This window comes from Cydia strobilella, chromosome 15 (assembly GCF_947568885.1).
Source record: "Cydia strobilella chromosome 15, ilCydStro3.1, whole genome shotgun sequence".
NCBI lineage: Eukaryota > Metazoa > Arthropoda > Insecta > Lepidoptera > Tortricidae > Cydia > Cydia strobilella.
In genome coordinates, this window is record NC_086055.1 from 13,124,112 (window position 1) to 13,150,337 (window position 26,226).

Genomic DNA, 26,226 nt, shown 5'->3' on the forward strand with positions numbered 1-26,226 from the left:
ACCCTTTAATCCGCCGCTCGCTTATTTCACTTGTCCCCTCGTTTGCGAATTGGTCCTTCCCCTCTCTCCCCGATGCCTGTTCGTCTAATTTCATGACCGTCTACATTGCCAAGCGCGTATCTTATGCATTTATGCAACTAGAAAAGCAACCTTGTTTTACAAATGGTAAAGCTCATAGTTTAATGTAAAGTGGGATAGAGATGAGAGCAATGAGAGCGTTCACAAGCAGTTCAATTCTCTTATGCCTCCCAGGTATAATGTCTGCAAAATTCATAGAAGGCTTTGATGCGCCGATCTTGCATATAACCTCTTTCCGTACTGCGAAAGTTTTCTTGTTAAATGCTGCTCTGGGGATCGCTAAATCCAATTGTGAATTCATGGAGATTAACACTTGTTTTATACTTAAATATTTTTACTCAAAAACAAAATCGCAATGATACTCTTGTCAGTCCATGTTTTGAAAATTCACTTCGTACGGTTATAAAGCCGACGAGATGGTTCTTTCATATGGGAATTCAATACAAATTCCCCCAGCCAATTTGCATGCCTGTGTGCCAGAGGTTTTCCTCAAGTTATTTTTTATATAATAAAAGTTCATCTCCCTCGTCCGTCGGTTTTCATCATTGCTAAATCAACATGAATCTTGTTATCTGTGTCGTTTATTTTCATCTACACTGACAAGCTCTTATTTAAGAAATTATCTAGAGAATTTATTGCTGAAATGACTTTTTCGATTCTGTATAATTTTGTTGTTTTGTCGTAGACGTAATTTTGCTAGTGCCGTATAAAATGCGGCTCGTTGGAAAAGAGGGAGGGAAGGGTCTATGGAACGCGGACTGCATACTTAAAACATTGTAAAAAAAACTCCATGCGTCTCCGATGCAAGCGCTATTCCTGTTGCTTTACGAACATAGACAAACCTTCAACTCGAGCAGACCAGGAAAACTTTAAAATTGAGTTCCCTAATATTATTGTAACCAGAGAGTAAGCTTACTAGGGTTGTCCTGAGGCAAATACTCTTTTGCAGCGTGTAATCGGTAAGTACAATGAAGCCAGAAAAAATACATTTGTGATTCTGAACAAATGGCGTCGTAATAAGTTTCGGAGCCTCCGCACCCGCAGCCTCCCGGCGGGCGATACCGCGATACTTGTCAACAGCTGAAGATGTGACGACCTACGCACGGAGAATATGATTATGATATAGATATTAGGGTTCGTAAGCCGTATGGAAATTTTATTAACGCTACACGTTTCATAAAGTTTTTCATTTGAATTTAAAATGTACTGTATCTTATATTATATAAACCCTCGTAAAGAGAGTAAAGCTTTAGATTTGCCTTAGTATCGTGACATAAACATAGTTATGAACTGTAGTTGTTTAAACTTTCCCTGATTATGTTCTTGTAGGAATTGTTTTATTTTTATTACTTTAATAATTCATAAAAAAAAAATTTACGACTGCATCAACAACATAATCTCCTTTTCCAATGGTTTCAAGATTGCAAAATTAACACTAAAAAATGCAATCAGAACCATGCGGTATTCGCTTTAGGTTAAAATCGATCATTACCTGAATTTGAATCATATGCGTTTTATTTTCATAAAAAAAATCTATAGGTGAAAACATATTTTAACACGTTCATTCGGGTTCTCTATTTGGTGCTTTTCGCTACATACGGTTTTCCTATTGTAATTGTATTCATTTAATTCAAGTTACATGGCTCATAAAAGCTTTGAAACATAAAAATTTAAATATGTATTACTAAAATATTAGCTAACTTACAGGAAACATGTCAAAAATAAAAGAATAAATAAAGTATGATTAATACAAAATTTCAAATAAACTAAAATCAAATCGAATGTCATGGTCAGGTAAAAAATAAGTTAAAATGTCCCTCATAAATTAATTGATATTATACTTATTTAACCCATTTTTGAGATACTGGTGTTCTCGGCTACGCTCGTAGCGCCGTAGGTTGCGCCGACAGTGAATGTGATAAACATATGTGTGGTCGATCTATACTACAAGTGCTACAAACCCATGATATAAGAAAACTATAGATAGGTAGGCGCTCCAAAATTGAAGCTACAAACTTAGTAGTAGTAGTGGTAGTAGTAAATCACTTTATTGTACAAAACAAAAATTGTTAACATGAAATTCATATAAATTTAGGTACAAAGGCGAGCTTATCCCTATAAGGGATTTCTTCCAGCTAACCTTAGAGTAAATGAGTGGAAAATTCGAATTAGATAAATAGACAAACTTACAGAACGTACAATAATATTTAAAAAGGAAAACTACAATATTAACGTCTACGAATAACTAAAATACACTTATACTTAATGAATATCGCTAAGCCATATACGAGTATCTATTATTCTCTCGTCTTAACGTTAACAAAGCTTTCTTAATCCACCTGTAATACGCAGGCATAATTATGTATTTAAGCATACGAGTATAATGAGGCAGATACCCTCGAGCTCTCAGACCTTTTTGCTGTTACGTTGTGCCCACATCAATAAAGTTTACTTTTTTATTTTTTGTGTTTTTTATTTTTGAATAAACCTAAATATTATTTAAACATAATTTATTATACACACTCAAAAAGTATATTTAATAATAAAAAAGACACGGTATCAAATAATGTAATGCCAAAGAATAACAGCAAAATATATAAATACTACTAGAAAACGAATATTAATTGTAAATCTGTTTTTGAATTGGTTTTCCTCATGGTGCAAATAAAGAATATTTACTTACTTAATGAAACAATTGTCGTTTTGGTAGCCGTCTTGATAAAGTAAGACTCCTGCCAGTGAACGATGTTCGTCCGTGGAAAGTTGACACTAATTACACGATATCTCAAAAGAGGGAGGAATCAACCCTTTATTTTAGGGATAACGTTTTATCTCAAAACATGCTATTTTGAATAAATATGATGGAATTTTTCATTCCAACTTTATATTGAAAATTGTATAAAATTCGCTATGCGGAGAAGCCAGACGCGCTCCCTGTTGACATATTATTGTGAGAAAAAGTTTTATAGAGACCACACATCAATGTGGTAAAATGCATGCGCTACCACATACTGACGGATCTTTTTTTTATGACAGTATATAAGTGAAAAGACTTGACTAATCCAACGGTCTTCAGTAATATAATGCTTTTTCAGTTCTATGATTTAGTAATGAATTTATTTTATGTAACTTTAGGTGTATGTTAGTTAACCTCTGCTATTACCAAACTTTTCAGGCAACTGAAACCGCCAGCTATTCCCGGCTAGACATAACTTACAGGGCTGCACAGAACTCTGATTTTAGTTGCGAAATTGTCTTGTGGCATTGTCGCAGCAGTGAAATCTCCCAAAGCAAAATACGAGTGGTATAATTGGTATACGAATTATTTATGTCCCCCATCGATAAAGAAATCCATTCTCGAGTAAAGATTAAGGTTAGAAAACACGAGCGACATACTTCGCAAATTCTAAGACTCACTGACTGGTCTGGTTATTTAAAAACAACTCATATTCAAGCCTAGACTACAAACCTAGGTCTTAAAAAATGCATTTATAGTGCCAATAGTGCTGTATAGTGCCAATCTTAAGTCACTTTTACCAGTACGTATGTAAATACACTAAGTACGCTTTATGCCTTAGAACTACAGGCCAATTCGAGTTTTAGTTATCGGATCTCATTCACATGTCTTCAACCAAAAACGTCACTTTTGACACAGACAAATCAGTAGGTATCATATCGGAATGAGATCCAATAACTATAACTCAAATTAGCCTGTTAGTTTACAATTAGTTTTAGTCTTTTGTATAAAGTTACATCGCTGTCAGTAATCTGTGTACTGAGTCAGAGGGCTAACTAACTACTCGTAAGAGTTACAGCGTCACGTGCCTCGAAATAAATAGCAGTAAAGTTAATTAAACATTGCTCCGCTGCAGGCAACAATTTTCCTGTTTTCTTTTGATACGGCAAAATTTTCCTAAAATATACCATCGAAATAATGAGCGTGGATTTTAAAATTCTGTATTTAAGTGCAGGATACCTGCAGTTTAAATTTAAATAAAAATACTTGTATAAATATGCAGACTAACACAATAACAAGTTAAAAAAACAATACATCCTTCCTTCCGCAGCTAGTTAGTTAGTTTTTCCTGATTTTTTTCTGAGAGTCGACATCTATTGTGTTTATGCGTGAAAAGGGGAAGCGTATCAGTCCTTCGAGATTAACGTGTCCACTTCTTACTTTCACCTTTTCGGTAAGAAAACTAAACTTCTAAACTAACGATATTCTTTTTGTCCCCAGGATGTTCAGCGCAGAGCCTGCAGATCTTCCCGAAGCAAGAGCAGCAGACGGTGGCGGTGGGCAAGTCGGTGGTGCTCACCTGCCAGGCCAACGCGCCGGATCCCGCGCTCGTCACGCAGCCGCAGTGGAAGGACCCTAAGGGTCAGGTCATCAATGCGGCTTCGTAAGTATTTTTAGTACTTAGATTATCTTTTAGCCACATGCCTTATAGATCCAGCCGCCCGTAAACTTCTCGTGGTTTGGATCCGAAAAGGACCAAAAAGTAGATTATCTAACTAAACAGCAGTATGCTAGGACTGCTTGGAGATATACGTTCTTCAAGTGCCATGTCAAGGCACCCAATTCCGCACTCGACTGGCAGTCGCAGGTGGAAAGACCTATGTTATTATATTATTCAGGTCTTCTTCTTCTTTTGTCGCGACCTTTTCCCATCTACTTGGGGTCGGCTCTCCTTATCCTTCTCTTCCACTGTGCTCGGTCTTAAGCTGTGCAGGCGTCCAATCCTAATTGTTTTAGGTCTTTCTCGACCGTCGTAAGCCAAGTGGCGGGTGGCCTTCCAGGTCCCCGTTTCGTCGTTGGCAAATCTAGGGCTAGCTTTACTATATTATATTATTCAGGTCTGTTATATTATATCATTCATCCCCTGATGATGATGATGATTCAAGTCTATGAAGAGGGTCGTAAGATTTTAAGAAGATATTTAATACACTTTAGCGCAGTGCAGTGCGTTCGGAAAAAGTCGAGTCTTTTTTATAAATACAATATTTCAATCGAAGGTTATCTTCTGAAACAAGAAGATTCATCACCGTTCAATTTTTTATCAGCAGGTTCATTCAAAGACATAGGTTGTGCATAGGCTACCTCCTAATGCATGCCAATCGTTGCGGTATTTCTCGATCCGTTTCCATATTTCGATTCGTCGTACCTTTTCATAAATCATTTAACTATTTAACAGCCCGAGCACTCGACCAGAGATCTACACGGAGTCGAGCCCCACAAAGCAGCTGCAAACGCTGTACATATCGTCGATCACGCCTGCCATGGCTGGCAAGTACACCTGCGTGTCTGCCTACACTAACGAGCCCCTGAGCGCTAGCGTCGTCTTAGACACGTTTGGTACGTTTTTATTTTAATATTTTACTTGTGTAGAGAAAGTAGATAGTGCTTCATCACAGAGTGCTCTCGTAACATAGTTAACTAGGCAAACATGAGACATGGGAGCTTACAGAAGAAAATAACGTAAGATGTTCGTAAGGTGTTCTATTAAAAATCCATCTGATATAGGTCGTTAAGTTCAAAGTATAGTATCATATATTTATAACTACACGTTTGTCGTTGATATTATGGATAAACGTATTTACAATACATATAATATATTTTTAATATTTATTTTTATTTCAGTTGCCATTACATGGATCAACGCTAATGAGAATCAATTCGCAACTAAAGGCAAGGACTTCAAAGTAATGTGCGAGGTAGCTGCTGAGCCTGCACCGTCTGTTGATTGGTTCAAAGAAGGAACTTCGGTAAAATTACTCAGAATAGTTTTAAATATGTCATAGATTAGGTACCTTCGCATGCAAAATTCTTTTAAAGATTTTACCCTGAGCATATGATTGTAAAGGCACAGATAAGGCAGAGAATAGCCTAATATAATAGTTTACAACTGAATTATTTTTTCTAGATCTCGACTGGCGACAGATATGTTATTCATGCCAATGGTCTAATGATTAAAAACATCGAAGAAAGTGACGATGGAACATACACTTGCCGAGCTGTTGTCATCCAAACTGGTGAACTCGCAGAAAGGAATATAAAACTTGAGGTAAGTGGCAGAAAAGATACAAAGTAGTTTAATGCAGTTATGGATATGGATACAAGTATTTATTGAATCAATTGATTCTAGGTTTACACTGCACCAGAGATGGAAGAACGTGAGCCAAGAGTGGAAATTAAAGAAGGCGGATCAGCTGCCATCACATGCAAAGCTAGAGGCAAACCCCCGCCGAAATACTCCTGGATTAAAGCATCGACACGAGAGGTAAGTTTCTAATGATAACTTGTGACTTGCACTTTTAAATTATAAACTGATTAGTTTAACACCATCCCAAAAAAAAGGAAATAAACGAATATGTAAGTCCAAATTATCAAAGTATTAAAACGACGATTCAGTTAAACGAAAATACAAGTGAAAAACTTGCTAGAAGATTTTGCCTGCTCTGGTCCTGCTGCTGCCAAGGCTGGCAAGGCTGGACAGGCGTCGACAGTTGTTAAAAACAATCTGTTTATTTTTACAGAACTTGGCCAGTACATCTAGATTTAGTGTAAACGAAATCACCGGACTGCTAACGTTCGATAGAGTCGAAGCAGGAGATTACGGTAAATACATATGCAGCGCTGTCAACCAGGCTGGTCAAAACGAAACTGAAATCGAAGTGGAAGTACTTGTTCCGCCGAAGATATTCGAGTTGCAAAATATGACTGTCGCTGAAAAGGCCGAAGGGCGGTTGGAATGCAAAGCTACAGGACGACCTGCACCTAGGATTAGGTTCCGTAAACATTCTAAGACAGAACCTTTTGTAAATGGACCTAACGATGATGGAAGGTAAGTGTAACCCGACCGCTTTGACCTAAAAAAAGTTTTATTAGCAGCGATTAACACCAGACTTTTATGTTCAGTCTATTCAATTTCAGTCTGTGAAAAGTGTGAAATTTAAATCTACCTAGATCATATTTGTCGGAAAATGTCAACGCCATGAGTGAATTCCACTATAAAAATCTAACAAATAGCTTTTAAATGAGATAAATTACGTCGCCATAAGTTGTTCTCGGTTACGAATACGAACAAAGCACAGAAGGTGTCGCATATAACATTTTCTCTATTTATTTTCCGGTGTGTTGTGGAACAAGATTTCACGGTCAAACCTAACAGCACAATCCATATTAAATTTCTATTATTTTATTTGTCTGGCATATTGATTTAGTGTTGTATTGTTTCAGAATAAACATTGAAACTAGCTCTCATCAAACCGGTGATCAAATGCAAACTAGTGCAGTCATTAATATTTCAAACGTAAATAGAACAGATGATGGTTTATACGAATGTATAGCAAATAATGACGGTTAGTACTTAGCAAAAATTTGATTTTCTCATGTTTAAGAGAGAAACCAAATAAAATCTTATAACAAAAATTAAGTACCTAACGGATTATAATTCAAAAATATTTTAAGGTGGCGAGGCAAGGAAGAATGGACATCTTATGGTAGAATTCAAGCCTGTATTTAACCCCAATCAAAATATACCATTGGTTTGGAGTTGGAATTCCCAATCACGTAATATCAGTTGCATAGCGGAGAGTATCCCCAACGCAACTATTAAATGGAGGTATGGTTTTGGTATTCAAAGGGTTCGCTTCTGTTATTTAATATGTCAGTCAAACTAAACAATATTTATTTTCCTTAATCAGATTCCACGAGCTGGACTTGGTAGAAACTCCCCATGTGAGGATCTATGGAGCAGGGCCTTACAGCACCGTAAGAGTAACTCCAACTGCACGAACTCTGTATGGACATTACAAATGCATCGCCACCAACCGACACGGCGAAGCCGTTCATTCCACAGAACTCAGGGAAGCCTTTGTGCCAGGACCTGTGACTCAAGTATGCATTTCTTTTATTAAAAATGTTACGAGTATTACCATGGCTATTACTAAATTAAGGGTAATTATGTTTCTCTTTTCTCTTTGCCCGCAGGTGCGTCAAGAAATACTGACAGCTACATCAGTAACATTCAATATCGTGGGACCTGCTGAAGAAATGAATCCACCGATTCAGGCTTTTACTGCTCAATACAAAGAGAACGGCAATTATGATTGGAACTTTGCGAAGAACCGAACTTGGTCTGTGAGCTCGCCGTACGTGGTGGAGGATTTAAAACCGATGTTTTCATACGATTTTAGATTCGCAGCAGTAAATATAGTCGGAGGCGGTAGCTGGGGAGCACCAATTACTGTCGTCATGCCGAGGAGGTAACTCAAAGCTCTATTTTTGTTTTCTTTTTTCCTTTCTTTTTCCTCCTTCCTTCTCATTTTCATTTTCACTCCAATTCTTTACTCTTCCATTTTTGTTGTTAATTTCCTAAGGCTACCTCTAGTGTGCATTAAGTTCCTCTTCATAAAATGGTGCCAAACCTTTCTATCTTCAGCAACATGTTTTGCCTCGCTCCAGATCAGTCTAATTGCTCCATTTCAATCCCCCTCGCTAGTCTTTTTTTTGCATTTTATTTCCTGCTGCGAAATTAAAACGACTTAATTATATTTAGGTCGCCACCTGAGCAACCGAAATGGAGACAGCCACCCACACCCAGTCCGGAATCACTGCAGCACGGGAAATATGCTGACAGATATGAACTACAATGGAAAATTCCAGCTCATAACGGAGAACCCATCGATATGTATGAAGTCAGCTATTGTCCAGTAAGTATTCAGCTAGCAAAATGGTGTAATTAATTAGTTTAATTTAATAACAGTCCAATCCCGAAAAAACCAGCATGTTTTAATTTGACAACATAAGTGAATCCGTTATTTTAATTACCAGGTGCTGAAAGTGAGCGGTGAATGGCGTGAATCATCTGAATCTCTGTGCGTCACGCATGAACTGAAGTCCTATGAAGCTATTAATTACGAAATCACCGGTTTGCAACCCGACACGCGCTACCGCATGAGTGTTCGCGCCCACAATATCTTGGGCTACTCTAAGCACGCGACTCTTTATGTCCAGACCGCTCTCGGTGAGTACCAAGAGACTAACGAAGTGCCTCTCCGAGCTGGCTTTTACGACGTCTATACAGCTCCTAACCCATTATACCCATCTGCGGCATCCTCTGCTGCATCTTCTTTACTGATCACTTTTGCTTTAGTGTCTTTGTTTTTGTGATGTGTCTCATAATTTGATTCAGTGCACGTAACTTTTGAAAACTATGACGCCGCAACATAGTTGTTTATTGTTTGAAATTAGATTTTCAAATGATTTTATTTTGTGTAAGTACAATCATTTTCTTACTCATTTTGTAAAGAACTTTTGATTTTAAGATTAAGTATGTGTTTTTCATTTCAATGTTTGTTTATTTTTTACTTTTTACAAGTTCTGTACATGTTTTTGTATTTAACAATTTATTCTGCTATTATGACATTTTGACATCTTGCCTTATATCATACATATACAAACATATCTATTATAATAAGTCATTAAAGGTACAAATATATAATAACCATGATTTTTATGTGATTTGTTTGAAAATTAATTAAGTTGGCATGTGTTTATTTGTGACTGTGAGTATTAATGATTTTGCATTTGTAAGTGATTGATTTGGTTTATTAGTACATTAATTATGATTTGTATGTAGAACGTTTTCCTTATGTTTAGAATTGAGGACCTTATATTATGTTGGTGTTAATTTATTGTAACTGGTAAGTTATGTTTTCTTATTTTTATAAATTTTTATTTTTTGGCCACATAATATTTACCTATTATATGCAATATTATCATAACAAATATTTTCTAGGTAATCCAAATGGAAGTCCAACAAAAATCAGATGGACTAAAACGGAAATCCTGATCACTATATTGCTAACAAAGTATTTAGTATAAAAACATTAATATATGTAGTCAATCATCAGCTTAAAATTTAATTAAGACGACTGTTGTTATATAACTAGAAAAAGACTCGTTGTGATAAGCAATACGTTGGTTTGTAAATAAATGTATAATTTATGTTAAATATCATCAAATGATTTGGTATAAAGTTTTCTAGGTAAATAATATGATTATCGAAATCAAAACTAAAAAATAATGATTTTTGACCTTCGTTGACTGTTTAATATTATGTGTCAAAGAAGTTTAAGTACTGAATTAGATAGAATAATTGCTAATAAATTAACACTGCCAAAATATAACGTATGTCGTATCAGTGTACATTAATAAATATGCGTAATCTTAAGGTTTTGAAACTTCGTGAGTTTGAAATATGTGTGTACGAGTTTTTGATAACAATTTTATCTTTTATTAGAATATTGTGAAAATCGATAGTTATATTTAGTAGTGATACTGTGAAGAATGTCGTCCTGCAGAAAGATTTAGGTAGAAATGATCTATTGAAAGTAGTAGAGTATAAGATATCAGCTAGGCAAAAGATATTTAAAAATGAAGGATTGGAATGTGATCTATTAGAAAAAACGACCAATGTCAAAAATAATAAATGTTTCCAAAACAAAAATACCCTCTCATTTTTTGTTTAATGTAACAAATGAAGTACTGTTATGCCGACCGTAATTCATTCCTAAGTTCCACCTCGACTTGTGTTAGTTTGAAGGATCCCTTAACCCTAGAAAAACTCCCAAAGAAAGCTGTCAAGATGCTTATCAAGAAATTAATTAATTAACCTTTGAATGTCGTTCACTCGACCAGTGTTTGTGTCGCCCTGACTGCCTCCGGGTAAATATACCTTGTATTGATAAATAGTTAATAGTTAACAACTCTGCTGTATAGTTTCCCTTGGAATGACCTAATTACTATACTGCATGATCCACTTAGCTGTGTACACCTTCAAATATACCCTTAGCATGGTCATTGTAACTACCTACCTCTGTATTCAAATATTATCCAACATAAATAACATAGCCAACCATACTTCCATTTCATAAAGATGTTTTTTTCTTATTAAGCCTTTTAGAGGATATCAATGTAGCATTGAATAAATTACTGGGTCTGTAGGTTATCATGTAGTTTCCCTTTTTATTTACATCCAGGCATGGATTGCTCAGCTCAGATCTTGAAACTGCCAATTATATAAACTAAATTTGGGCAAGTTACGCTATCCAAAATTTACATAATCTCCCGTAATCTGGCAGTTTCATTACGCATACATATTTGAAATTTTTGTTGACGGTAGTTCATTGTTGTTTGAAGTTATCAAATTTAGCAACACCTAGATGAAACAGATTGATAAATTCAAATGGCTAATGACCATTAATTAAATGTTTTGTAGGGTGTTTATTGCGGTGATGGTTCTATAGATTCCCATCAATGTTGTTTTTATACACGTCTTTCTTAACGATTAAAACTTAGACTTCGACATTCGCTTCAATCGTTCAAAGTTGTGATGGGGTTTGAACATTATTTATGTTGCGTTTATTGACATTAATTGGAATGTTTGCATCTTGACAACTTTTCTTTTGAATTTTTTTATGAAGTACTTATAAGTATTTTTATTTGTGCATCATTGTCTATCATTTTCAATATCATCATTTTTCATTCATTCAAACCCCATTTCATTCTAGCGGAGAGCTTTCTTGTTAACTATCTGAAAAGTATGTTGTTGAAGTTTCTCTTCTTATGGTGATTGGGTGCACGTGTTCCTCGACAGAAAGCACTCCTCTGTTGTCACCATTGAGATTGTAATGAATGTTTGCTTCGAGATATTCACAAATTCGTACCAAATTAATAATTATGTAGGTATATTTATGCACCAATTCTCCGTTTTCATTTATTACAATCACATTCATGTCATTAACATTACAGCTTTTGCGACGTGATGCACAAACTAACCGTGACAGGAGCAGTAGACTCTTATTATCTTTGAATATACCTTGATACCTATTGTGTATTACACTTATGTCATTATTTACTTTAGCGTCTACTGCTCCTTCTAAAGCATATAGGAGTCTTTTTTTTTAAATTATTGTAATCTTGCAGGTGTACCCTTTTCCGGATATGCACCTTCTCAAATGTTATCAAGCGGCGCCATCATCGGGCTGGCTTTAGCCGGAGTCTTCATTTGCCTCCTCATCGTGGATCTCCTGCTCCTCTGCTTCAGGCGCCAGGGCGTTATCGCCACTCTCTGTGGCAGACGTGGCAAGAAGCACAAGGAAGACGAAGCCAAGCTGGGAAGGTAATGAATCAATTTATTTTTCTTGTCAGTTTTTATTATTATATTTCGTTAATCAATAGTTTAATTTCATTGACATCACTGTCCGTCGACATTTTAACAATCATTTCCTTCTTGTGTTTACGTGATTCCTTTAGTTTCCTTCTTAAGTGTTAGTGTCGATGAGAGATGTTTCTGCCCGCTAGTCTGTACGGTTGGCGTTTCCCGCTCCCTTATTGCAGCACGAAGCCGCGCGCGCCTCCGTCCCCCGCGCCCTTGCCGCCGCCCGTCAAGCTCGTACCGACTCCGACGTAAGGCTTTAGTTTGTCTGCATGCTTTGTTTGTGCGGATGCCGCCACCGGCTAATAACTAAGTTATTATTAGCCCTTGGCCTTTGTAAATATTGACCAAAGCGTTGCGCTTGCCCAAGCCTCGTGTAAATACAGCTCTGGATTTAGATTTAACTTAAAATTGCGTACATATTAATTCTGCTTGATTTAATTATGTTCTGTAATTAGAGATCTGTGTAAATACGTCTTGTTTTAGATGTAGGATCAATGTCGAGACTTGAAACTTAATTAAAGCTTCGGAAATGTTCTTGTCTGAATCGTGAAAATACGTTTGTTGTGCCAGTTGCCTGGAACATCTCTTGCGACCGTTCACCTTTCATTCTAATTTCAAGTTTGGTTTGTTTTTTATTAATACTATTTTAAATAATGCACCTTGTTTAAAATTGCACTGAAAACTAATGACAATTGTCTCTCCCTCACGCTGCCTTCCGGCCACCATAGCTATGTCCCGACCACGCCAGTGTAAGAAAACTTTCCTAACAATTTCACACCAGTTCACAGAAATGACTTAGCAACAGTGTTGGCCGAACGTTAATTAACCATTGACCAGTACAAATTGAACCGTAAACCGTAACGGACGGTTACAGTTTACGGTTCAATTTGTACTGCTTAATGGTTAATTGCATTAACGTTTCGACCAACACTGCTTAGCAATGTAGTAAATGGCCTTGTATTTTATGCTTGATGTTGTTTATATGCTTTGAGAATTCACCCTTCGTTAAATCTCATAATCCCTTTTGAAAGGTTGCATGACGTTACTTGAATATATCTAAATAATTACTTTGATTTGAAGCACGGATTTTGCTTTAATTATTACGATATGGTAAAGATAAAAGCCAAATTCTGTTGTGTAGCTTTTCAAATGGATTATAATATTTCCTTTTGTAAAGAGTAGATTGAAAATACGCTTTTTCGATGAGCTTTTTTCCTGTAATGATGATACAAGATCTGTAGAGTTAGAGTTTAGACCAAGATAAGTGCAACAATTTTGATATCACACGCAGTGCAAGTGTTATTTTGAACACTTGCATTGCGTGTGCTCTATGTAAGTCTAACTCTATGTAAGTTTTGAAAGTTAAAAATGTTGGTAAATATAAGTATTTTGCCTGTCACTGTCTATTTGATGTTGCTTGTCGTTCGGTAGTTTCATGTAGTTAGTACAAACAGCCATAGCATAGAAGATATGAAAAGGTGTCAGATATGTTAAACAAAAATATCCTTATAAAGATATCCTTGGGATAATCTTAAAAATCAGGAGCAGCATTCAAACCTTCATAACCTCATCTAGATATGATATTGACTGACATAACTCGCAGTATGTATAGGGTAAACCGTTTATTACTGGCCACCTTATACTAAAAAGGATTCTGTTTAATATTGACACAATCCAAGTGAATCTTCAGAACGAATGTTGTGTGAATATTTAGATAGAATTCTTATTTTGGCCATTTTAGTATAAGGTGGGCAGTAATAGTTTACCCTATAAGTATCTAATATAAAAGTTGATTGTTGAGTTGAGACTGTTAACAAGTATTAAATTATAAGTTTTAATACCTACTCCTGACGGTAAATAAGAATCTGATAAGACATTCGTGGAAATTTCGTCGGTAACTCAGAGCAGAGATAGATATAACTCCGTAATAGATGGATACAGTCTAAGGAAAAAACGTGCCTCGAAAATCAAGAAAATTTGATTCTCGTTCAGAGGGCACTACTAGTTTTGGCCTACAGTCGTATAGATGGCGTTGACGGTTTCGTTTGTTATTTAACAATTTTAACGCATATCAGTGAAAGAACATGGGTCAAAACCATAAAAATAATTAATGCAAATAAAAAAAATCATTTATCTATATTTAAATACATTCTATCGTTTTTTTATAAATCTTCATTTTTAGTTTTAAAGTGTGTCGACAGATGGCAGTGAATTTACTGGGGTTACAAAATTTACTATGACAGTATCGCTCTAGTATAAGTTACTCTATGCTCAGAGTAAACTTAATGTACAAAACAAGTACGAAAAGCTACTATTAAAGAAGTATTGGAAACATCTAACATACTTAAATATCTATAAAGCCAAAAAAACGACAGGCGACGCCTTTTTTCATGTCCAATAAAAATGATTAAGTACGAGTAATACAGTTTCATTCTTGTTGAAAACCTGATTTATTCTGCAGCTTGTAAATAAGTAAAGTACCTACTAGTATAATATTATTTTTGTATATTAGGGACGCATTGAAAAACCTAGCCAACTACACTATTAAATACGTGATTATCCACGCACAAGGACTCAATTTAATAATCTAATCGCCATATAGTGGCTCACGTAGAAAATATGTCGTGCTAGAAAGCTAGATAGTATATTAACAATTTATATTTTTACAGAGATGAAAAGGAGCCCCTTAAAGACACTGCTGAAGATGCGTTAAAGAGGAACTCATCTGTAGAATTTGATGGTCGGCGAGTTTATGCCACAAGCGGAGGCACAATCATTGGCAAAAACTCCGCTGTATAATCAATTTGACTTAAAAATTGGATACGTGTATTGTGCCAAGAACGACTTATTTGGCTTAGAAACAGCTATAAGATTAAAATAAGACTCTTTGACTTTGAGTTGGCAAAAGATATCGTTTTATAGCTGGGCGTTTTCTTAAATAAATGTTGAAATCTGATTCTTTCAAATCTGGACATTCTTGGGCTCATTCTACTCTGAATCGGCAGCATTCTCCATCCCACTGTTAAAAAAAGATGTCCCAAAATGTCCATTCCATTACGTCTCGTTTTAGCGTGAACAATTTTTTCACTTGTATGTGCGTGACGTAGTGGAACGTAAAAATTTCATACAAATTTTTGGCACATTTTTTTTATCATCAGAATTGAATATGCTAGTGATTCTGAGTTGAAAGAAGTAATCACCACGACCTGTGAGAAACAGGTTATCAATATTTATTTTAGAAAACGCGCAGCTATGCTTTTTGTTTTACGCTGAAACTTATGTCGTTCTAGGCTTTATTGGAGACATCTCATGTAGTTTTATATAACGTTAAGCTCTATTTATAATCTCCGCGAATGTGGGACTGTACACGTTTGGCTTCACTTCAAATCATCAAATTGGTTAGTCAGGCTATATACACAGTCTTCTGTATGACTCAACTTTAACAAAGTTGCTTTTTTTACAATTGTTTTATCCATGTATGTTCGCATGGCGGTAAATGCCCAAAATTTAAAACATAATATATAGGTATGTCAATGTTTTTGTGCTGTCGAGTTGAAAAAGTTGACAAGCTCTAAAGTTGACTGTGATTAGTTCTGATGCTATGGAATATTTTATTATTATAGCCTTCTAGCTTCGTGCGACACTTAGTAACTGAGTACCTACTCTTATTGAAGTGAATAAGAATAACATACGTGAGTAGCAAATTAATATTTAGGAATATATTCCTATTATTTGTTATAACAAAGTGAACCATCGGTTGACTCTTTTCGGCCTTTTCCCTCCTGGAATCTGGAATATACATAAATAGATTAATGAATTGTGTGCAGTTCCTGAATCTGTCGTATTACCTGTGAGAATAAAGCTTGTGTAGATGTGATGAGCGTGACCAGTATTTTGAAACTGCCAAAACGAATTTGTTACTTTATTATTAAGTACATACGTAAGCAGCTTTATGTCCTTAGATATAATTATTTATTACCTATCACTGTACTATCTACATCATATCGCTTATATTTCGCATTTTATACGCATCTGTATCCACCGAACGCGAATTTCTCAAGATTAGAATTAAAATTTCGATCTTTATACACTATAGCCGTTTATTAAGGTACAAAACGTGCCTTCTAGAGTATGTACTTTTAAATGAGGGTATTTTTATATTTAAGTGTACATACACAATAGTTAATTAGGATTTTACTACACAATTAGAAACCAGTTTTTTTACCTTTTCATTTTTTACATCACGGATGCAAAAGTACCTAATTATGTAACCTAATATTTACTATTAAAATTAATTATTTATCAGTTATACATGTATGTCTCTCTAATCTTATAATGTTTATTAATTTTTTTATGCCTTTAGTGCTTTGCTATGACCAAAATGTACCGCTAGCAAAACATTAAAGAATGATCAAATAATGCTGAGTACCTTGAAGTCTCATGATTTGGTATTATAGTCAGCGAAAAATACCTCTAACAAAATGTGCCATTTTCAATCAAAAGGGTACTTATTGTCGGTTGTCAATAAGGCGCTATTTCCATACAGCTTTAATTTGAAATCCACCTTATTGACAAGCAACAATGTGGTACCTTTTGGTTAAAAATGTCACAAATAATGTTTTAGCTTAACGAAAATATAGCCGCTATTATTATTTTAGATTTTGTAAATATATAAATGTTAAGTTCTGTAAATATTTTCTAGGTTATATTATATCTATATCTCTAATTGTTTTATTTTTTAGATTTAGGTATTTGGGGTCATGAAATAGTAAATACAACTACTTAAAGTTGAATATGCAAATTAGAGCCATGTATTTGCATTTAGTGGCCCCAATGTTATGCAAAACTACTTGCTTATACTACGAGTAAGCTTTTATAAGTCATGTTGTGTTTAATTTTATAAACATAATGCAATTCACAAATAAATGTTAGTAGAAGACATGTGGTCGAGAACCGGGAACAAACAGTAAAAAAAACTATTCAGTCATAATTGTTACTTAAGAATGAAATAAAAAATTCGAAGGTAAACATTTTGATACACAAAAGAAAATTTAAGCATTCTGACAAGGTATGGAAAATACTTAATCTACGAATTTTTTTGATTAAGTTAAAACGAGTACATCTGCTGTAAAAGCTTTATTATCTTCATTGAAGTAAATACCGGAATTAATTATATCATAAATATTAAAATAAAAACTAGATTCATACCTCTTTCTCAATTTAAAACTGGATTTGTATTGAGTTTAATTTTTAGTTAGTTACGTGTAGTTTGAAAGCAGATTTATAATATTATTTTTTATCAAGATTGTTGTTCATAAAATTGCAAATGAAAGTAAAATCGAATTAACTTAAGGCGGGGTAAGACTTTAACCGGGGTAAGACTGTCACTTAACTTATATCGACCGGGATAGGGACCGTGGTTACCTTTTGTATTGTTTTCGAGCTCCCGATATTTAGACGTATACATAAGTCTAGTGAAACTAACCGTAAATCAGTCAACACTGTAAGAGCGTTTTCACATTGTCCGATGCAATATCGGATGTAGGATCCTACATCCCCGTATTCAAACCGCCGGGGCGCGTCCGGGCGCCTTCTTTAGCGATCACGCACACTACAATAAACATTATGCCTACACATTACGTACACAAACAAATATCGGTCCGGCAGCTGACGGGGGCTCCGACATGGCTGAATTTATCGGAAGCGCCTTTCCGATATCAGATATCGGAAGGCGCCTATGACAAAAACAGCTGCAGGACAGTGGAATTGGCATTAAGTCCGCCTTTTTTGCGTTATGTAACGTTTTGTAGTAATAATGATTTATTAAATGCATATATAAATACAGAGAAACACAAATTTACTTCCTTCCGACATCCGATATCGGATCGGACAATGTGAAAATGCTCTAAGACTATTACTTGTACGGAAACCTCATACCCACTAGTCTTCCTCCGAGAAAAATAAACTGTTAGTCTTATCCCACCTTACCTTATCTACTTAAATTATATTAATTACCTATAATGTCGAAGCTTGAATACGTTATCGCATGTAATGTCTGTCTGTATGGATGTATGTATGTCGGCTTGACGGATATCGGTGAAGAATATTACTGAAGCACATTTTTATAAAAAATAAATGTCTCAAAATTAATGATTGTCTCATTTCTGCCATCAAATTACTAATCCTAGAATTTCACAGACAAGTATTTCAAGAGTTAGGTTAAAGTCGGCTGAAAACTATTAAAATGAAATAGAATATACCTACGCAATGCTTAACCGAAACCGAAGGCATAAGAAATTAATTTTTAAGCATTTTTCAATAAAGCCAATTAATTTTATGCCATATCCACATAACTGCAAAAAAAAACAATGTTGGGGCCTCTGAATTTGGGCAATTTTCTTTTTCAACCTTTGACAGACTACAGACAGACTACTAAGATATAAATTGTGTCATCAAAACATACTCGTACAGGGCTGATCTTAAATTTTGGCGGACAAAATTTTTGCTATTCAAGAAGTAGGTAGTGGATACGCTGTTAGTATCAAATTGTATTGATAGTAACAAACCCAAGTAAATTAGGTACCTACCTGGTAGGTACGCTTAATTAGAACTCGGGTAAAATTTCCGATCAGTTCTATAACTATAAATTAAGACAAAATAGTTCCCAGGTAGGTACATACAGCATCAATAGTAGCGGATTTTGATCAACTCGTCAAAAGTATCTACTCTAATAGCGTTCCCTAACAGCATTTATACGTCATTATGACGTCAGCGACGTCATTATGACGCCATAATTACGTCATTATGACGTCGCTGACGTCACTTTGTTACCTGGGTTTGAACCCGAACTCTAGAGATTTATCTCTATTTGGAAAAGTTATCCAGCATGGCACCTTTGGCGCGTTGGTTCATCCGCGCGACTTGATTTGATGCTGACTAGGTATAAATGTAGGTTTTTTTTTATTGCCACTGATACTGACAGAAAATATCAGTCTTAATAGTGTGCTTGGGGTTTATATCTATATACAAAATTATACAGGTGATTAAATTTCATCAGAGCAAGTTGCTAGGCGAGGTTTTCTAATTGTTCTGGGAACAAATTTCTTGATAAAGGAGTAAGCGTTTGTGCAAATAACTTTGTACAATCCACCCGCGGCGCTACTGCTGTTGGCTATACCTATAAAGCTTTCAAGTCGAGCATTACAAACTTTCTTTTATAATATCATTTATTTTGGAGTTTCGCTCATATCTCTCCTGACTAGCCAAGTTCGTTAAACTTAATAATTACACCATTTCCACCATATCGCACCTTTAAACTAGGGTGACCATAAAACTTTAAGGATCATTAATATTAATTTATTCCATTGATGTTTAAATTACCAGCTATTAAAGGTGAAAATACGACAATATGATGATTTATACTCGTTAGTGAGACCAATGGTTCTTTTACCGCCTTCCTTATTACAATGTAATTTTTTACGGACTTTTTGATTATCGAGGGGTAGAATGCCGAGCTTAACCCACTTGTAACGCTTATTGTAATTTCAACCATAGGGTTATGTACACAAGATACACTTTCGAATGATCTGTAAAACGAAAATGTCGTTTTGAAGTTAATTATGTTGGCTTTTGTCGAAGATGCGCGAGAGCAATGACAATAGGTTATGTTGTATAACATCCTGATATACGTGTACATCTGTGGTAACAATATTTAGGAGCTTACAAAATGAATAGGGTATTTTATTGGCGTTTCCAATTGGGTTTAATCGACTAGCTACAATTTTTTGATTGGAAACTTTAGTCCAAAACGCTTAAATAGTTAAAAAAAACGGAAATATCTAGATGAAAGTACCTTTTTGTAAGTAGTTTTATTACAATTTCATTCGTCTAAAAAATAATTATGTACATGAATGCTAACACATATTAATTATAAGATTTAAAAAAATAACAAAATTGTAATAAAAGTTGGGCTTTTATCATCATTTTATCAACAGTAATGTCAACTTTGTGACATTGATAAAGTGATCCAAAAAAGTAATCCCAAAAGAAAACATCGTTTAAATGTATGGAGTGTTCCGCCACTACCGCTATATGCGTCACGAAGCCACAGGGTGCAGTCAATCGATGCAGTTTAATACATTTTGCGACAGTTAAAATATTTATATACCAGTATTTTAACGTTATCAATAAATAAATGACTAAGGTGGGGATAAGAATAAATAGTGCTTCCGAGTTTTACAGCCAAATCTGGCGCCTAATTTTTATTTTTTATTATTAGCTCCCAAAACACACTATTTCTATCTGTGTCCAGCGGGGACAAATGGGAAAACACCATTCCTACTCGTACTTACAGTGTCAGTCAGTCGTAACTGTCGTAAGTGAAAAGGGATTGGGTTTAAAATACTGGCAACCTTATTATACGCGGTTATAAACTAGTGAGGGTTATGTTTTGAGAAATGGACGCAACAATGACACACCCCACGCCGCATGTAATTTATAATATGGCGGGGAACCACCCGTGTCCTTTACAATGGCACCAGAGCAAGTAAAATGTCTTGGTATAAAGGTCAAATCTAAATTGAAAAAAAAAAACATCCGGTATATTAGTTATTTGTAATTTAGGAATTCTTCGGGCATTTTTCATAAAGGTAATAAATTAGGTAGCTTTCTCTACTTTTTTATACCGCGACAGAGGGAAACAAGCATACGGCCCGCTTAATGTCAATCGGTTACCGTAGCCTATGGACACCTGCCACTCCAAAGCCACATTGAGCTGATTGGAGAATGGAGACCGGAGGTGGCACAGGAAGTATGTGATAAAACAACACAATCCGTTTGGGTTTGTCAGAATTGTAGTTGACTGTTATAATAAATAAATATTATAGGACATTATTACACATGTTGAAAGAAAATAACAGTTAACAATAAAAGCTTGTAAGACTTTTTGACAATAAATTTATTTAGGGTTTATGTTACTGACTATATACGGAACAAAATAGTGCCTTGAACTTTATTAGGAGCTACAAATGTCAAAGACAATATGGACTGCAATCTGTATTGAAAGTCGCGAGTTCCTGTTATTGCAAATCTCGATGTCGTGAGTAAGATCTTGCCAAGCAAGTTGAAATAACCGAGTTTAGACACAAATAATCACTTTCTTGAAATAAAAATAAGTGAACACGGTTAATTAGTTATTTATAAATAACACTTGCACTGCGTGTGTTATCAAAATCGCTGCAGACTTTTCTTGATCTAACTCTACCTATTTATGGCGTTATTCATTAATGCGATACTGGCGCGAATTAGCTATGATTCGTTTGTCTTTATCTGTCATTTTGACTTATGTATTTGTAAGAAAGGGATAAAACATAATTTAACTAAATCAGGCCCATATAAAGTTTTATGAATAAGGGGGTTAATATTTACAATCTTAGTAATTCATTTATTAAGTAGTAAAATCATCTTGAATATGTCAGGCAAAATATATTCATAACTACATATGTCTAAAAACAGGAAAGTGCTATTGTTGAGGAAACAAGAAAACAAATTCGAGCAGTCCAAAATACATATACATAATATATAATTAAATTAAGTATAAAAAACTAGGTAATAATCAAATTATAGTTTACAAACGATATCCGATCATACTGACTACCTGTTTATTAGTTAAATATATGATCACATTATTAGTTAAATCCGTGATCATGATATTAGTCGTATGTTCAACCTTATAATTTCTAGGATTGTAATTTCGCAACAAATGTCCATAAGGTCACCCCACACGATATTGGTTATCGGACGCAACAATTAGGGTCTCGCACGCGCTGCGCTGGGGCTTAAGTGCGGTTCATACTGTTCCCTTTTAAATAATTACCCGGGTAACAGATGATACGGATTAACTATAGTGTACCACCCCTGGTGTATGAAAAATAAAATGTAGTAACTTAGATTAAAAACCTATAATTTAGATTAGGCAGCGTACATGTATACCTACCATGTTTTTGTCTTATAGGCCAAGCAATACAGGGAAATGTTAGGAACACAATTGTTGACGCATAGTTTCCGAGATATAATCGAAAAACCGAAAAAATTAACCTTCAAACCCCACTCCCCCCCAGCACCAGGATTAGGGCCGGGGACTTTTGATATGTTCACCTTCTAACTAGCCCAAACAAAGCTACGAAGTCAAAAAAAAATTGTGTTCCAAGCATTTCCCTCTATAACTTTTTTGGGCATTCATTTACTGGCCTATTATTACCTACTTATATATATAATGATCGTTTTATTCACGTTTTATTAATGATATACTAAGTGGCTATATCTTTTGTCATCGTAACACAGAGTAGACAGTAATTTATCTAAACGAAGAAACACGTGTAAGTATAGATAAGTACTTACTACCTATGTGATGTAGAGAAAATGTATACAAAACTATGTACTTATTTTCTTCCCTCCTGAGTCCTGATCCACACGGTGGAGATCACTAAAAAATGATCACAATCATAATCTAAAATGTTCCAAAACTTCTAAACTTGTTCGAGCAAGTTTTAAAATGTTCATTTTTTTTGCAGCGTGAGTAAAGTTATAACAAGTTTCAGTGGCGTAACATATTGAAACATGTTCGCGTGGCAAGCCGGAGGTTAAGTACCTACTTTTTCTTTGAACTTCAAACATAGTGCACAGTGCCTAGACAAGAATCTCGATCTCAAAGGATATTTTATACGTCTCTCATCAAATGATGGTTCCTATGGCAGTTCATTTTAGGGTTCCGTACCCACGGGGTAAAAACGGGACCCTATTACTAAGACTTCGCTGTCTGTCTGTCTGGCCGTCTGTCACCAGGCTGTATCTCATGAACCGTGATGTATTTCGGTTGCCGCTATACCAACAAATACTAAAAACAGAATAAAATAAATATTAAGGTCCCATAAATCAAACGTGATTTTTTGCATAATGGTACGGAACGCTTCGTACGCTAGTCCGACTCGCACTTGGCCGGTTTTTATAAGGAGTAGCTGTCACGTAAAAGTTTGTAGACAATTTCTGGAAGCACATTCATTTATTTAGAAATAGAACATTTAAAATTTAACATTTAATTAAAATACGGTACCTAAAAAATACATCTTCATTTTTTTTTACTAAGCCCAACCAACAGAGATTTGAAGGAACTGTCATCTTAGGGACCATCATTAGACGCTAGAGATATATAAGTTATCTAATAGTTTTAGAGTAAAGGATAAACACATGACGTATCTATGATTATATTTAATCTAAGGTGGCCCGGTCGGACTAGTTAGATACGAAATGAAATTCAAAAGGTAATGTTAATTAGGGTTCGTGCTCAACCTTGTTTACATGAAATGACAAATGTTTATACAAAATATGCATCGGTTAGGCCCTTTCAAGTTTCATTCTTGATAAGGTGTTCTAGTTTACGTTAGTGGGAATGATTTAATTATTAGTCTTATAACACGTTACAGAAACTAGAGCACGATGAAATGGGTCGGATGTTGTTTTTACTGAAAATGGCACTGTTTGTATAATTAATAGGGATGTTGACATGAATCGCGAATATATAAAATTTTATGTTTTTACCATAGCAGGTAAAATAAAAGAGAGCAGACAGAAAAGGAAAAGGAGGAGGAGGTATTGGAGGTAGGTTTAAATATTATATTAGAATGCTGAAAATCATATTTTGTAAGTGTAAATATGCGTAATAAATTAATTAAAAATAATTAACAGTATTTAAAATGATGCCCAGCATCACGTGACTGCAAACGCAAATCGGAGCGCGTGAAGTCACGGCGTGAGAAACACGCACAGACAAGTTGTCAAACCGTGGTCCTCTGGCACCGACAGTTGTTTGTTTATCACATCGTTACGTCATTCAGATCACGTGACAGCTTGGAGCATTTTTGTCCGAAATTTAAACACTAAACTTTTTTTATTAAAAATTAACATATTTTTTTTTGCAATAATTACGTGTCTATCTATAAAATGAAAACAGTTCTATAGTCAACATCCCTATTTGTATGTAATTTGCAAAGTTAACGTTTGCATTTCGGTTGCGAGTTTTACATTATCGTTGTATGAGTGGATTGGAATATTTTTATATAGTCAGCAACAAGGGGCTTAGCCCAGATGACAATCGGTTGCAGAGAAACGAAACGAAACGCTATCTGTCTCTATCATACTAATATAAAAGAATGATAGAGAGACAATAGCGTTTGGTTTCTGCAAACGATTGTCATCATCACTAGACACACAAATACGTATGATTAATGCACAGAAGTTTACAAGGGTGGTAGATGCGAATCGCGAAGAGGTCACTCACGCATCTTTGTAGTTTAGGTGGCTATCACATTGATGTGGTTTAAGCTTTTTAATTAAGTAGTGCGTTATTATGTATAAGAAAGGTCTCAGCCCCTAGCCCTTAGTCGTCTTGATTTGGTGCAGTCTTCAGCAAATGTGTCGTCAGTTTAAAAAATAAAATATCAAAACATAAGATATAGGTTTAATTCGCTTCCTAGCCTTTTTAGAGGTACCTACTTATTAAAAGAGAAGCGTTACGGGTTACGGACTTACGGTACCGACGTTTGTTTCTAAATTTGCAATTACCTAAATTAAAACCTCGCATAATACGTGCACCGACGCGTACTATACGCGTTTGTCTAAATGCAGAAAATATTATATTCTAGATTCTAAATATATTAAAGACTAGTGATCCGCCCCGGCTCCGCACGGGTACAATGTATTATACATTTAAACCTTCCTCTTGAATCACTCTATCTGTTCAAAAAAACCACATCAAAATCCGTTGCGTAGTTTTAAAGATCTAAGCATACATAGGGACAGACAGACAGCAGGAAGCGTCTGTTTTATACTATGTAGTGATGTCAAGAAGCACCACAAATGAATGTGTCATCCTATTCAAAACCGGCTTTCAATCTAAACTTAACTTTAACACGAAAGCGTTAAGCAGTGTTTTCAACACACTTCAACAGTTACATTAAACAGTGCCACAGTCAGTGCATATTGTGCATATACCTAACCAGCAGAACTGTCCCCACGGCACTTTCCGATCACGTAGGCCTCAATTAGCTTATGCTCATACGTGCTCTATCAATTTAGTTCGCCTATTGACACCCCGCCGATGTTATCCATCAAAGTGCCAGCCAACCCCATCGCTGGGGAGCGCGATAAAATTTACCCCGTGAACTGCGGGTAAGTTAGTCTCTTACCGCTAGACTGTTTAAAATGTCCTCGTGGTCAATCTGATATCTTCAGTTGACAACCAAGCTACTAGCAAATATTGAAGCCACTTCTAAGCCCGTATCTCTTAGCATACCTACTGATTTTAGGTACATGTTTAGCTTCGGTAGTAGGTTTAGGAATGTAGGATTTGACAGTTATACGTGTATAAATAAATATCTTTTTTTAAACGGTGGCAAACAAGCATACGGCCCGCCTGATGTTAAGCAGTCTCCGTAATAAGTATCTATTTTACAAAACATAAACAGCTCGGGCGGGGCGGGTTACAGTAGGTAAGTTTTCTTTTCTTTTCTTTACCTACTTATGTAAGTACATATAAGTCTACGAGTTCAACTTAAATAGAAACTTACAAGACAAGACAAGACAAGAGACGCCACACCCAGCCAGGAACATGCCTGCTCCGGACTAGCCGGCATACCAGGGGACGTAATTTTATGGGGAGTGACACGCTCTGGGATGGGAAAGGGATAGTTATAATCAGCCGGCTATGCAGCCTTAAGCCAATATTGGAAGGTAGGTGGGGTAGGTTATGTCGTCGAGGGAGAGCGTTGGTGATATGCTTCTCGTCGTTTTTGTTTCGGTCTTCGTAACATCTTGTGCCAAGCGAGGCCAATATCATCTTGAGATGCCGTTTGCTCGTCGATTCGAGGTG

At 35.5% G+C, this 26,226-nt stretch overlaps 1 protein-coding gene and 1 long non-coding RNA gene across 6 annotated transcripts in view; both read left to right on the plus strand.

Annotated features, from left to right (window-relative positions):
* Positions 1–26,226, plus strand: part of LOC134747597 (uncharacterized) — a 298,158-nt gene that overhangs the window by 216,836 nt on the left and 55,096 nt on the right. The window lies entirely within an intron of this gene.
* Positions 1–26,226, plus strand: part of LOC134747569 (fasciclin-2) — a 406,372-nt gene that overhangs the window by 130,084 nt on the left and 250,062 nt on the right. The window contains exons 2-16 of one of the 5 annotated variants that reach the window (XR_010128344.1): positions 4,316–4,478; positions 5,271–5,431; positions 5,717–5,841; positions 6,000–6,140; positions 6,222–6,356; positions 6,613–6,920; positions 7,316–7,437; positions 7,547–7,700; positions 7,783–7,975; positions 8,069–8,343; positions 8,637–8,790; positions 8,912–9,104; positions 12,068–12,263; positions 12,446–12,550; positions 14,972–16,483. Coding sequence is in view for 4 of the 5 variants with exons in the window: in XM_063682151.1 (XP_063538221.1) it covers positions 4,316–4,478; positions 5,271–5,431; positions 5,717–5,841; positions 6,000–6,140; positions 6,222–6,356; positions 6,613–6,920; positions 7,316–7,437; positions 7,547–7,700; positions 7,783–7,975; positions 8,069–8,343; positions 8,637–8,790; positions 8,912–9,104; positions 12,068–12,263; positions 12,446–12,550; positions 14,972–15,101 (2,555 nt within the window). In the remaining variant the exon portion in view is untranslated. Of the gene's footprint in view, positions 1–4,315; positions 4,479–5,270; positions 5,432–5,716; positions 5,842–5,999; positions 6,141–6,221; positions 6,357–6,612; positions 6,921–7,315; positions 7,438–7,546; positions 7,701–7,782; positions 7,976–8,068; positions 8,344–8,636; positions 8,791–8,911; positions 9,105–9,878; positions 10,590–12,067; positions 12,264–12,445; positions 12,551–14,971; positions 18,453–26,226 lie in introns of those variants that run through there. The other 4 variants (XM_063682151.1, XM_063682153.1, XM_063682154.1 and 1 more) reach the window with 4 other exon arrangements.